This window comes from Corvus brachyrhynchos, unplaced genomic scaffold, assembly GCF_000691975.1.
Source record: "Corvus brachyrhynchos isolate BGI_N302 unplaced genomic scaffold, ASM69197v1 scaffold370, whole genome shotgun sequence".
In the NCBI taxonomy this organism is placed as follows: Eukaryota; Metazoa; Chordata; class Aves; order Passeriformes; family Corvidae; genus Corvus; species Corvus brachyrhynchos.
Window position 1 is genome coordinate 1,732,513 of NW_008235977.1, and position 14,447 is coordinate 1,746,959.

At 40.0% G+C, this 14,447-nt stretch overlaps 1 protein-coding gene across 7 annotated transcripts in view; it reads left to right on the forward strand.

The window, feature by feature from the left end:
* Window positions 1-14,447, forward strand: part of ANKRD44 (ankyrin repeat domain 44) — a 71,433-nt gene that overhangs the window by 2,645 nt on the left and 54,341 nt on the right. For all 7 annotated transcript variants that reach the window (XM_017728530.1, XM_017728523.1, XM_017728516.1 and 4 more), the window contains exons 2-3: window positions 6,077-6,155; window positions 12,268-12,338. In XM_017728530.1, the coding sequence (XP_017584019.1) occupies window positions 6,077-6,155; window positions 12,268-12,338 (150 nt within the window). The remainder of the gene's footprint in view (window positions 1-6,076; window positions 6,156-12,267; window positions 12,339-14,447) is intronic.

Consider the following 14,447-nt stretch of genomic DNA (forward strand, 5'->3'; position numbering starts at 1 on the left):
AGTGACTCCCAGAATCTAGGGATTAATCTGCATGCAGTTGTAACCCCTTCTTATTTGGGATTCATAATACATGTTTTACGTCTGTAAAGTCCAGTTCTTATGTTAAATGTTACAAATCAAAATCCTTCCTGTGAAATTTCCATTTTCCTCTCAGTCTTCTCGTTTAGTTTCCCTTTAAGACATCCAAAGTCAAACAAAAAGGTCAAAAAAACTCTCCAGTATTCTTCCCAATAACTGATGTGTTATTCGCAAGTCATTTCGTTCTCTGTTTTTATTTTTTATCCTCTAATGCTGTGTTTTCTCTTGGATAGAACCCTGTTTCTAGCTGCAGAGTGTCAGGCAGCAGCACCAGCAGAGATTGCAGGGCCACACATGCAGGACCATTATTTAGGGGGTGGTTTATTATGAGATAAGGAGGGCAGGAAGGAAGTAATTATGGAGACACATGTATGTGTGCTGTTTATTACTTTTTTTCTCATTATCCTGCTTGGAAAGGCATAGATTTTCAGGACTGCCTTTGTCAGGAGGATTCAGGCGTCATCCAGGTCTTCACACACGCACACAAGTTCTATATATTCCTGTACTATTGCTAAGCATGTTTTTGGAGGTGCTGTGAGTGTTTGAGGGTAAAAGTGTGCACATGTTTAGGACTGTGAGTCTGAAAGGCTTTGCATGTTTGGGATAGCTGAAGTAGAAACCAGCTTGTTGTTCAGTTCAGAGTGACATGCCTGACTTGGGACTAGGAGAGGCTGTAATGGTGATATTTCAGGAATCCTGGAACACCAGACCCTTACCTCAGCTCATCTAAGGAACAGTGATTACCTTTTTGGAATGTGGAGCCTTGCAGGAGAATAAAGCTATCCTGGAAGTAAATGCTCCTCTTCTAGATGTAGTTTTGCTGTGCTGGAAAGTCTTCTGGAGGATTTAGTCAAGAACTTTGGAAGGCTTCTGCTTTGACACAGACTGACAGTTTGGTGCTGAGTAATAGCTGACTTCCACTGGGTATTTAGCCTCTTGTAGTGCTGTTTAATATGCTGTTTATTTAAGTGGGAAGTGATGGAGAATTTTTTTTTACAGAAACTATGAACAATTCTCCATTATGTAAGACAATTGAATATGAAATTACACTGATGTTTGCAATGCAAGGTAACTAGCATGACTTTTATTTAAATTAAATATTTTTTTGGCTCAGATTTTTTTTTTAAATATTTTATAAAGAAAGTTTTTGAACTGTTAAGATGATTCTGCCGGGGAGACTGAGAGTCTGAAATATTCTGGGTTGCTTTGCAACAGCATGCTAGTGTAGTAATGGTTACTGTGTTATATATATCTGTGCTGGTGACTCATGTTATCAGTTTGAGACAGTTAAGGATGTACAGACCATTAAAGTCTCAGGGCAGGGTTTGGCTGTAACTGCATTATTTTCTTCAAAGGCAGCAATATCAGCCTGAAATACTTGAATTTTCTGAATCTTTTCCCATCCTGAGTGATGTATGCTCCCATGCCTTAGCACCCCCCATCCAAAGTCAAAATTGTATTTATAAAAATGGAGGAGTTACTTAAGTCTATGTTTTGAGTCTTACAGTGAATACCCATAAGCATCAGAATATTTCTGTTCTTTAGGATAACATTTCTATGGTCTCAATCTGGAATTAGTAATTAATTTTTAAAGTTACACTTCTAGCATAAAAGTCACTGTCAGCCTCATGGAAGGCAAGTGTTAGATGAGGGGGGAGAGAGAAGATAATTTTTCATGTTCTAGAAGATCTAAGTATTTACCTCTTCTACCTCATGAGCACTTGGCAATTTAAGAGTCAGTCCAGAAAAATCGTTGTTTCTGAGGCTAAACTGAAGGCTGTGGAATGAGAGGTGCTGAAACCAGGATCTGCATTTTCAGATGGGAATTTCTATGCATGATTATTACCATGCAGAAGAAAGAGCACAAGGCATAAGTTACACAGCTTGGCTTTCACCTTCACCAGTGGTGCTCACATTCAAACATTTCAATTTGCTCTGTGAATTACAGGCTTTAATAAAAGAATGTATGAAGAGGAGGAAATCCTTGAAGCAGCAGAGATTTTCTTGGTAGACCATCAGCTTTTGGCTCTGAATGGTTGTAAATAGCCCAAGAAGTAGGTGCTCATATGCTTTTGGCCTCCTCAGTAGCTCCTTCCAGTTCCTAATATTTAATTTTTCTGAAGTCAACTTGTATCTGAATTTTTTTTTAATGGTTGTGCTATTTAAATGAGGTATACTCAGATGTAACAACTGTGTATGGAGTGAATGAGCAGGAGGCTTGTTTCTGTCATTATTTTGGTTAGACTTGATCAGTGGAAGTTATAACCATTCATGTGCTTTATTCTGCCACCCAGGCACATTTTGAAGGTGGTGGGAATCCAAAGGCTTCAGTAACTCAGTTTCTGTGGTGCATTAAACTCCTTCTGTGAACTCCAACTATTCCTGTTAGCTGCTCAGTCAGTTTGGTGACAAAGAAAGGGTACATTCATTTATTTTCTGCAGCAGTTGCATTTACATTTTAATAGTAAATAACTCTGTCCTAAGCATCACCTGATCTGAGCAGTTGCAGTTGATATTGAAATTCAAATCCATTATCTCCCTTGAGATATAGGCTGTGTTGAGGAGAAAATGTAGGCCCTTTCCTTAATGTACCTGAATATTTTACATGTGCTGATATGATTAATTCAGCTCACTGTTCTGCTAATCTTCCTGTACCCCAAGGCTCTGATCCAATAAAGCAATTAAGGACTAGTCTAATTTTAAGCCTGTGGGGGCCTTATCAGTGCCACTGTAATCACTTGAACAGTTTAAGCATGTGTTGAGTGTTTTTCTTGCTGAGGCCTTCTGTTCCTGATTGCCTGGCTGTTAGATTCTTAGTTTCTTTTATCTGTTAAAAAAAACCAAAAAAGTTTTCTAGATAATGTTAACCTGCAGCATCATCTTTTCTGTGAACTAATATAGGCTGCTAACACAGTTTTCATAGAATCACAGAATGCTCTGGGTTGAGAGTGACCTTAAAGATCATCTCATTCCAACCTCCTGCCATGAGGGACACCTTTCACCTTTTGCTAGACCAGGTTGCTCAAAGCTCCATCCGACCTGGCCCTGAACACTTGCAGGGATGGGGCATCCACAGCTTCTCTGGACACTCTGTGTCAGTACCTCACCACCCTCACCGTAAAGAATTTGTTCTCAGTATCTAATCTAAACTTGCCCTCTTAACAGCTTGAAACCATTTCCCCTTGTCCTAGCACTATACTCCCTTGTAAAAAGTCCCTCTCCAGCTCTCTTGTAGGCCCCCTTTAGGTACTGGAAAGAGAGTTTATCTTATCTCGGCATGATTTTCTAGCCATTGTTTATAGCTTATCTACTGTCTCTTACTGACTGTTCTTCTGAGAACTGCACTTGAAGCAGGTCTGATTATTTGTCTTAATGCTTTTTGTAATTCTGTTATCATCTCTTCCCCCACTTACTTTCCTTGCCTTGATAATGTATGTTGAGGTTTGGGGTTCTGCCAAGCCTTTCCTTGGAATGACAAATTTTATCCCTCTCTCTGTGTATAGGCTCCAGTCTTTAGACCATTATTGATTTACTTCTGTGCTCCTGTTACCAGCACCATGGGATGAGGATGTCTAGAGCTGAGCGGATTTTGGGGTGCGGGCTGGGCGCCCAGCCAGTGAGTGAGGAGGTGTGGCTGTGAGGGAACGCGGCTCTGAGGGGGACACAGTGACGGTGGTGGGGCAGACAGGCAGAAGCCTCAGTTCCTCTGTTTCGGTATCAGTGCTGTGCACAGTTTAAACAGGAACTCGAGGGTGTTCCTCCACTGAGTTGCTCAACCATGGGCTCAGCTGCGGGTGTAGTGTGTCGATTTCTCCCTGCCAGAATCCTGAAAATGTTGCCTATGTGCAAGTGAATTCTGATTTGTGCCTGGTTGTGATAAATGGAGAAATTTTAGGATTTTTTCCTCTTGGAGAAATAAAGCTTAAATTAAGTTTTGTGACTAAATCCATCTTTCTCTGAAAACTTGATTCGCTCTGAAGATGATAGGATTTTGTATTGATTTTAAAAACTGAAAGCTTAGAAAGCTTAGAGTGTTATTTCTGCTACAGAAGGATAAAACCTTCTGTTTCATGTCCTTTCCTCTCTGTGTTATCAAATTTGCATCAGATTTACAGTTTAATACAGAAAACTGCTTATAATCAACAAAGCACTGAGTAGCCTTGGTTCCATGATATAGAAAACTGCTTGGGCTTGTATCATTAGCATTCAACTTCAAACTGCTTTGCTCTTGCCAAACTTGGCTGTGTTGCACTGACAGGTACTGTGTTGTACTAAAGAGAGCTTCATGCATTAATACCAACAAACTAAAAAAGAAACCCAAAACCAGCTGGTTGTATTGTTGTATATATGTTTGGTCAGTCAGTATGTTTTTTGCCATGGGTAGCCTTAGGATAGGGAATATGGAAACTATGGAAGGTCTCCTATGCACGTATGTAGCCTGTAGAAGCTGATCTGTGGTGTTAGGAACTGATCATATGGGAGTACCTTGTGATATTGGTTCCTGAGTGAACACTGCTGCATGGGCACTGCTTAATATTCTTTTAATTTGCCTACCATGTGAGCAGGTAAAAGTCTGTAAGAGAACTTCCCCTTTGACCTGTGACTATTAGGGTTTTATGTAACCAGTCTTCTGAGCGTTTCATGTACATGCCCAATACGTAAAGATCAAAACCCAATGCAGCAGAATTTGAGGAGTACATACATTATGTATGTCTAAAAATGCATACAAATATAAAAATTAAATATATATGATTCTGGTGATCAGTGGCTCTGTGCTTCTCAGTGCTGGAAAACAATTTTCAACATTCCCATGACAAATGGTTCTGCTGCACAGACTTGTCCACATTTATAGCATACTTTGAAGATATTCCAGAATAGCTTATTGTTGATGACTGATTGGGCATGTTAAAAGTGATATTTTTCATGACAGGCTCAGAGATCTGTTTCAGGGACAGAGTGTAAATATTGGTAGGATTTCACTGTTGGTATTGTTTGCAAGATGTGTTGAATTTGTTACCAGCTTAAAATATTTAATGCTAGTAGGTTGCAATAAGTTTGATGGATAAGGTCTCTTAGAACTTATTTTTGTGGTTAAGAAGCCAAAATGAAATACATTTAGGATGGAAACAGGCATCAAATAGCACAATGAGCAGTATTAGCAGTTCTTGTGATTGCTGTTGCCCATATTGTAATATTTAGCAGTTTCTTTTAAAGGCCTGTGTTCTGGAATCAGCTGAATAAAGCAGTAAAATAAAGGTTTTTTGTGAACACTGTATTTATACCCCTTGAAATTAAAAAAGAAAATCTTTAAAATGGACTCCCTCATTTGGAAAATTACAGAAATCAAATAAAAGTAGACATATTTCAGAAGTTATATATATGATTACTAGCAATTCTTTTAACTTTAAAGACAGATTTGACTGATAATAATTTATGTTTAAGGGTCAACCAAGGTGTACATGCCCATTTTGGGCTGCTGTAGCTATCCAGGCTAACTGGTGTACAAGAATCTTTTTAGACAAAGAGGAGTTTGCATCTTGACCTTGTGTGTGGTTCCAAACCATTCTCCTGAGATACCCTGCTGAAGACTCTGGTGTTGCACTGTTGATGCAAACTGCATTGCCAAGTCTGATATCCAGAAGCATCTGGATTATGTTGCTGTGATACTTAAGAGTGGAAAATGTTTCTAAAGGAGACCCAAAGATGCTCTCTTTGCTCATTTTAGATTTGATTTCATCTACCTGTAAATAGGATATCTGAGTAAAGGCAATGTCTCTGCATGGTGTGGTGGAAACCAGTGATAAAAAATAGGGGATTACTGGGAGGAAATGTGTTGTTGAGATCTTGAATTCTGTTCTTTCACTGGCTGAGATTGCATTTCTAATTATAAACAGAAATGCACACAGAAAAATAAATGTTTACAAATCCTTTGCTCTTTAACACCAATGCCTGCGCTTACTGACCATGTTTTATGACTGGACAATCTGTGGTTTTGTAGGATGCCGAGAAAAGGACCCCTCTTCATGTTGCATCATTTCTGGGGGATGCAGACATCATTGAGCTTCTCATTTTGTCAGGTAAGGTACAGTCCCTCACTGCTATTAACTGGTAAATCAGCTAATTTTAAAGCTACAAGGAATACCCAACAAACCATACATGAGGGAGTTTTGGGCATTGCCTATTTCTGAGTTTCACAGAGCTGGTTGCATTTGTTGCAAGCTTAGAAAATATATGTAAATTTGGTGAAACAATCGTAAAACGCATCCTGTGACTGAGCAGAATTAATATACAAAGTAACTAGCTATTAACCACTTATAAAGCATTCAAACTGACAGTATTTGTGATTCAGAAATTTGCTGTAGTACATATTTGAAATGTGGGTTCACATCCTGGAGTACAAGCCAAGAATTCCTGTTAAGCGAAAATTATGGAATAATAGCAAAAAAATTATAAATTAGTTTAAATGAATTGTAAGTGCTATTTACATTAGAGGCATATTTCTAACAGTCAGGAAGTTTATTTGGATATTAGAAACTGTGTAGTAGGAAGTATCTAAACAAAAGAAATCAAAAAAATGTTTCCCAACTGTTGTAGTGACAGAAAACATGTTCAAAATATGTCAGAACAAAGCATAAAGCAGTCATCTCTCAAGAAGCGAGCATAATTCATGGCAGACTCCTGGATGTGCTTGCAGATTTCAAAGGCAGTGTTTTTCTAAGCTGGAGAGCTGTAAGAGTAAAGCTTATGGGGATTTAAGAATGTGGGACTGAAAGGATCCTTATGGTACAAACGTCTCACCCCTTGCAATCAACCTTGCTACACAATTGGTTTCACGAATTTTTAGACTGCTTCTTCAAATGAATTTTTTTTTTTTTTTTTTTTTTTTTTTTTTTTTTTTTTAGTTATTTCAAAATTCTCAGCCCTGTGATTACAAGGCACCTTCTAATTTCCAACCTTGAATCCTAGAATAGTTCAGGCTGGGAGGTATTTCTAGAAATGACCTGATCCAGCCTCCTGCTTAGAGCACCAGCCAATTTCAAAGTCAGATCAAGCTGTTGATGGGTGCATGCAGACCACACAAACAAATTTCTTTGGCTCACCAGTCTAGCCAGACCTGGAGAAGGCAGAAAACGAGAACTCAGTTTGCTGTAGCTATGTGTTTCCTCTGTTCATTTTGGGGGAATTTTGGGTTGCTTAATTGCTTAGTGAGGGTAACTAGCTGGACATACATCACACATCAGATCTTTCTGCTCTACCCCTGATGGCTGCAGAATGGTTGAAATGAGCACTGCTCTGCTGACAGGTTATGCTTGGGTGGGTTTTCAGTGTGCTAAATGCAAACATGATTTTTCTTTCTTGGGAGGAAGGAGTTAATAAATTCAACCTGTGCATGTGTTCTTGCAGCGTGTGTTGTTTGTCACATACTGCTGTTCCATTGCAGTGTGAGGAGACTGCAGGAGCAATGTATTTTTTCAAGTTTTGCAAGCAACAGCACCAGTGATTCCTCACTGTCAAAATGTCATCCATGGGCTATAGGATTTGTCTGATCAACAGCATAAAATGTAGGTGATGCATCTTGGGGAGTTTTTATATATCCAAGTGAGTGTGAAACACTTATAATGTAGGCTTTTAAAAATTGAACTTTGTGTCAGTGGGACTGTGCTGGGGTTCATTCTGCAGGGACTGTGTGGATCTTTCCCAACTAGCTCAGCATGAGTCAAAATTAATTTAGTGTTTTATATTCTACTTATTCATTGTCCTTTAATATCTAAAGTATCATTACTCATGATGAGCATGAGTACTTGTATCCAAGAGCAGGTTTGGAGGTTTCTGAGCCTTGGAGGAGCAGGTTTTTATGAGTTGTTAGAAGCACCTCTTTGTGACTGTGATCTCTCCATGAACTAGGCTGCAAAGACAAGTGCAGCATCTTCCTTTGCTTCACCTCTTCAGTCAATAAAATGTGTCGTAAAATATTAATCTGAACATAACAGTTACATAAGCAGAAAAACTTTGTTGTCTGACTTTAGAATGAGACGGTGTTTTCACAGAGAGAAAGCACACAAATGCTTGCTGTTGGTGTCAAGAAATATTCTCAGCATGAGTAGAAGCTAGGAGGATTTCATTCTGTACAGTGTTCAGGAGAGAAATTAAACTAAATACGCACCTTCTGAGATTTGTGGTCTATAAACTGGTGGCAGCACAAATAAATGTAGTGTCTAATGAATAAAATTTCTGCCCAGGTGGTTAGAGACAGACCAGGAATGGCTTTCTAGGTAGCCAGTGAAATGGAGTCTGTTTGGAATTGATACAGGAGAGAGAGTGCCACATCCCTCAACTGGTGTGAGTCACCATGGCCCATTAAATGTCAGAGCCAGTTTACACCAGCTCAAAGGTCTGATCCATAATCATATGGTTCAAACTGGGGAAGTGTGCTGTGAGGTTTTGTTTTTCCAGGCTACATGAAAGCAGGGAGCTTTGAGCACTTCTTCACCTCCTTTCTGTCAGAAAGGAGAAGGAGCAGGGTAGCCATCTCACAGAAGGAATCTCTATGATTACACAGTCATGGATGTGCAAGAGCAACTGTCTGGGCAAATACAAGCTCCATTCCCATTTGTGCTGGTGCCTCTCTCCATCCTGGGCTTTGTGCTGGTGCCTGAGGGGATCATGTTTAAGCTCAGTCCCTTACCCCTTGTTCCTCACCAAGGCACTTCCCATCTTGGCAATATTACCGTGCTTTACTATTTCAGAAGACTCTGAGCTTCTCTCCAAGAAGTTGTCCTGACATTTTGGTGGGCCTCTTGCTGTGTCTTACAGGAGAAATTGGAAAGGTACATGTAAATAATGACATTAATAGGTTAAAGAGTAGAGTTTTCTTCCTCCACTGACTATCCCTAATATTGGAGATATAGACTGTGGAATCTAGAGATGTGGATTTGGCAGATATGCTGGATGGAAAACTGTACTTTGGTTATGATAAAGAGATGTTAACTTTATTCCTGAAAGCCAGCATCGAGTTGTTTATTTCAGATCTCAAAAGAACAGGGGCAGTTGCAGATTTATTTCCTCTTCTGGCAGAAAAATTTGAGAGTGAAAAATGGCAAAGATTACAAAACAGCCATATTAAAGAAAAGTAGAGTACAGAAGGTTTCCTCTCTGTTGATTTTATCTGTAACATTATATGTTATGTTGTCTACTTCAGCCTCACAAAGCAAATCCCTACAGCTAAACCTTTCCTTCAGGCTCAGGGGTACAAGCCCTCCCAAGAGCATGGTGGAGAAGGTGAGGTTGAGAAAAGGCTTTACTCTGAAGAACTTTTTTTTTTTAAAGTGGGTATTTTATAGGATGGGTGGGTGGTGTGGCTATCTGAAAGGATTTAGAGTGAAATCTTTAAAGCAACTTATATTTTCAAGGAAAATTGTGCTATGATTGACACAATATACACCATTTGGAATGTTTAGTAGCCCTCTTTGTCCTTATAGACACCCAGATTAATTCATGGAGTATTGTAGGAAGTGCATTGAAACATGGTTAATGGTCCACAGTGAAGAGAGGGACACTGAATTTCCGGTTGACTTTGAGGATGTGTTGTGGGATGGTCTTGAAAATTTAAGCTTCTGGAGTTTGTACACAGCTCATTTTAGATGTATGAGCATGTTCTAGAGCACTTAGTCTTTAAAATTGGATTTCTGTGTTACTCTGCTTTCAAAGGGCTGTCCTCAGGGCTGTCACAGGATGGGCCTCCAAATTCCTGGAGCGTAGAGGACACCTTTGAAAACATGAGCATTGCTCTCCCAGTGCCTCTGCTGGATCATCCTTAAAACAACAGATATTTTCTGTCCATGAAGGAGTGCATCAGTGCTGGTGAAGTTTTTTCACTGTCATCAACCACTGCCTGCAAAGAACTGCTGGGAACCTCGGAAGTTGAATTTTGGTGAAGGAAATGGGCAAGAGGAAATGTTTTGAAACATCTCTTCAGAAGACGTGCATCTCAGTAGATGGACAAGAGCAGGTTCTGTAACAGGCAATGGCTGAATTGTGTAGCTCCTGAAAAACAAACAGAAATCACAAACACATTCAACTGATGCACTGCATTAGATACCTAAGAACAATTTCACTGTTTCACATGAAGAGGCACAAGGAGGCAAAGGGATGTGGAAAACAGCTGAGAAAGAAAAGGCTAATAGCATGCTGTGTATTATTTTCTTAATACTGGTCTTGTTTTCCTTTTACTATTTTCTTCAGTTGCTTTCTTGGCAGTTATTTCAGTTTCTCAAAGGATAAGTGGATCAGTGAAGGGCATGAATAGCTACTGATGGAGATACTTCTCTAGGTTTTCTCATCATCTTCGCACTCACTAATGCTGCTGGAGTTGTTAAATACTGAGGAATAATGTTTGTCATGCTTTGCTACTCCACATATTAGCCTTTCTGATTTGTAACCATCTGCTTGTAGGAGTTAGTGAATGGGTAGAGGTAAAACAAAAGAAACCTTAGTTAAGAACATAAGGCAAAACCCCAAGGCAAATACCAAACAAATTTCTCAACCTCAAAAGAGGTATTTGCTGTCAATCACTAGGAACTCACATGAACAGTTTGCATCTTCAAGATAGCTACCAGGCCAAATCAGGATAATGGAAGGTACCTTGAAGTCCTGATGGTGGAGAAAGTTGTTGCTTTCTTTGTCTGTAGAGCCTCACACAGTGCAGGCAAAGGGCAGGATGCTAATGTGTCAGCTATAATGGCCTTCTTACGAAGACAAAAGAAGGCAAAAGCTTCCTTGCTTAGACAGATTAATTAGAAAACTCTTTGAAACTATGTCTTTTCTAATGGATGTTTTTCCAGAGGGCAGGTTGTACCACCAGGTACCAGGTTCTGAGGTGAGTTTGGAGGATTGCCTCTAATTGTTGCAGTAGTTATGAAAGTGGCTTTGTTTTTCTTCAGCCAAAAAACTGCATCCTGACTTGTGGAAATATGCAAGAACTTGTTTTTTCTATGATTATTTAGCACAATTCCCAATAACCACTGTGATTCACAGGCAAGCATCTTAATATTCCTGAGAATTAGCTCTCAGAAAGTACTGGTGATTCAGAGAGTGGGATTTATTAATTACAGCCTTTTGAATGCACTTAAGTTATGGTGCAAAATGAAGCTTAAGCATCCCTTTGTTCATCAAGTTCAGAGGCTCACCCAGGCTGTGCACATGACACTTGTGCTTCTCTACATTTTTTTCTGCATGTGCCACTCTTCTCAGACTAGTACTGCTACCTGCAAACCTGTAAGGTACAATATTTTCAGGTTAAGCCCTTTTAAAAATTAGTTTCTCTAGTCCTTATCACTAGATTTCCTTCCTGAGGTATCACATCAGTTAAAAGCCTTAATATTTCTTGCAACCAAATCTTTTTGATCACACAAATGTACAGGATCCCTTTTTAAAAAAAATTTTTGCATCTGGAGTCAGCCAGAACTACTACAGTTGTCAAATATTCTTCCTTTATCCTTTTTTCTGGCAAGCCGGCCCAAATCCATCCTCTTGCCCAGCTGCCCTAGTCAGAGCACCTGTTTGCTCTAAACTGCACAGGAGGCAGATGAGTGGTCTCCTTCATCCCTGCTCTTCTGTTGTTTGCTCAGTAACACCCACAGGACCTCATGTAGTAAGTGCCCAGTTTTGTCTCCAACCTGAGCATTTCCTGGTCCTGTTTTCTTGATCCCAGCAGGATTTGCGAAGCAGGGAAGTGGTTATTTTTTATTGGTCTGCCTGATGGAGCTGGAAACAAGAGATGATTGCTCAGGCTAGTTCCCTTCATTATGTCTGCAGACAGAAGCAGTGCTTTGAGCAAAGGGTGCTTTTCTTCCCCCCAGCTGTATCAGTTGATCTAAAAAAATGCATCTACATAGACACATGTGTACACACATACGTATGTAATTCCCTCCAACAAATCTTGGTTTTTTTGTGTCCTGTAGACAAAGCAATTCCTAATAATAGTCCTATCTATGCTGTTCCTTTCTTTCCAAATCACACTTTATCTGTCTGACGTCTGGAAATGCATTTCCAAGGTGAACATGGTGCCAGGAAAGTCCCGGGGAGCACTGAGAGTACCATGTACTCAGCTCTGGTTCCTAGGAAACAGCTGGGCCTGGCTCTCAGTGTCACACCCAAGGCGTGCATGTAACCTCTGCTGTTTATTTGCAGGCGCTCGTGTTAATGCCAAGGACAATATGTGGCTGACTCCTCTCCATCGAGCAGTTGCTTCAAGAAGTGAAGTGAGTAAGATTTGATCACCCTGCTTTTACACATAAACAACATGCTGGGGGAAAAGCAAACCCTGGAGAGCTGTGGTAGGTGGCATGGGGATGCGAAGAGGGGAGGTATTTCCTGCATGCAGGGCACTGCAGCTGGAGGCCAGCGTTTACAAGTTACCTATAGCTGCTTTTGAGCCTTCATGTGCTTGATTTCCACCTTGCTTTACATTATCATAGCAAGTCATAGGGAGTGGTGACCAGGACCCACATGGGATAGAGTCCACAGTGGTTTACAGTGCCCATGTCATCTTCAGCTGGTGAAAAGAGAGGAGTAAATCCCTGTGGATGTGTGCATGCTGTGTGTGTGCCAGAAGGGAGTGGATGTGGATGTAATCCAATATGCATTACCACATAGTTTGTTTTGGTTAATTACATTTCAAGGCATCCGTTAGGTTTTCTGTTAATGCATTTGATTCATGTGTAAGGGAGGGTTTGCCCATATTTCTTCTGCTTGACAAGTAGAAATCTTCTGGCATCATGTTGTACCCCTTCCATTGCTATCTTAAAAAGGAGCAGCAATAACTACCGGGAATGCAGCTTGGGCTTTACTGTGTTTTCAACTGCACCATTATTCTTGGCTTTCCATTGTGGACCTCCCTGTCTACTTTTACCCTCCCAATACTTAGTTAACAGTGAGCCCAACTACAGACCGAATTGGCTGCTGGGGACGAGGGGAGGGATTGTAAAAGAGACAGAGGGTGGCTGTTTTCCAGAGCCTGATGGACTCGAATCACCTCTGTAACACTCCAGCACTTGCCAAGCCTGGAGGCCGGAATCCTGGGCTCGCTTCTGAACTCGGGAATTGTTTGGCTGCTGGCTGAGCTTCCCAGCTGCTGGCATCCACTAAAACCCTCTGAAAGGAATATCTGATAGACTATGAATGCTGTAATGAGGCAAAATACAAAAAGCCATGTTGGAAAACAAAGATCAGACTTAAACCTTAAAAAACAGCCACAGTCTGTCTGATGCGGGAATTGCAGCGTGCTTGGATTTTTTTTTTGGATGTGTCAGAGTACATGATTTTTATCATCATTGACAGTCCTAACAGAAAATATATGTCTTTCTGTGGCTTTGAGTCTCATCTTTAACTCTTTGTCAGCTGAAGCACAATGAGAAAGTGTGCTGGCAGTTCTGGTACCTCTCAGTGAGTGCCCAGGTACATTAGTGAGGCAGCAGGGGAAGGTACCAGCCTTTGATCCCTCTTCATGGTATATTTTATAAACACATACAGCTTTCCTCTCCTGGCCTTTTTTCTTTGTTATTTATACTATAATTTCTGCTTTTGGTAACAATTTGGAAACAGGATTCAGCATTTTTGAGGCTATTTCAGTGCTGCTTTTTACCTTCTTACACAAGTGAACAAATGTGCAGCTTTGATAGCGATGGAAATAGATAGCAGTAGGTGAATTCAGAGTTCCCACTGATAGTAGGAGATGAATTAGTGGTCCAGAAGTTGACCAGTAGGAGTCGGTGTAGTTTTGGAAGTTCTTGTGAGCACAGTTGTTTTAGAATAATCAACAACAAATTTTAAGTTTTATTACCAATCTTTTACTACGAAGATTTCACAGGATTCAGAAGTTATCTCCTTGAACCCTTTTATATGTTGATTAAAAGAATGAACACTTCTTTACTTATGTCTTAATGATTTTTCAGGGGCTTTAGGGATTTAAATGTTTGTTTACAAATCAGCAACCCTTAGTGTGTCTACATAGGATTGTTAATGGATTTATCAGCTTCCAGCCTTGAACAGTTTGAAAAAGAGATTTCACGGTGATAATTTTGGATAGCTGGAGACACTGACTGCAGAGGCTTACACCACAGCTGAGCACTACATGCATATGGAGAAACTGTATTAATTAAAGGGGAAAGCTCATGCTCTCAAAAAACGGAATTAAAACTTTTCCATAAGGACTTTAACTTTTGATCCCAAATGTGATAGAGCAGCAGACTGCAGATGTAAACAAAAATGTGTAGAAGTTTTTCTTTTAAAGTCTTTTTAGCTTAGGTTATTCAGTCTGTATTATTTGCTTCTAAAAATTCTCCTTTTAGCTTTTTCTTTCTTTCACTAAG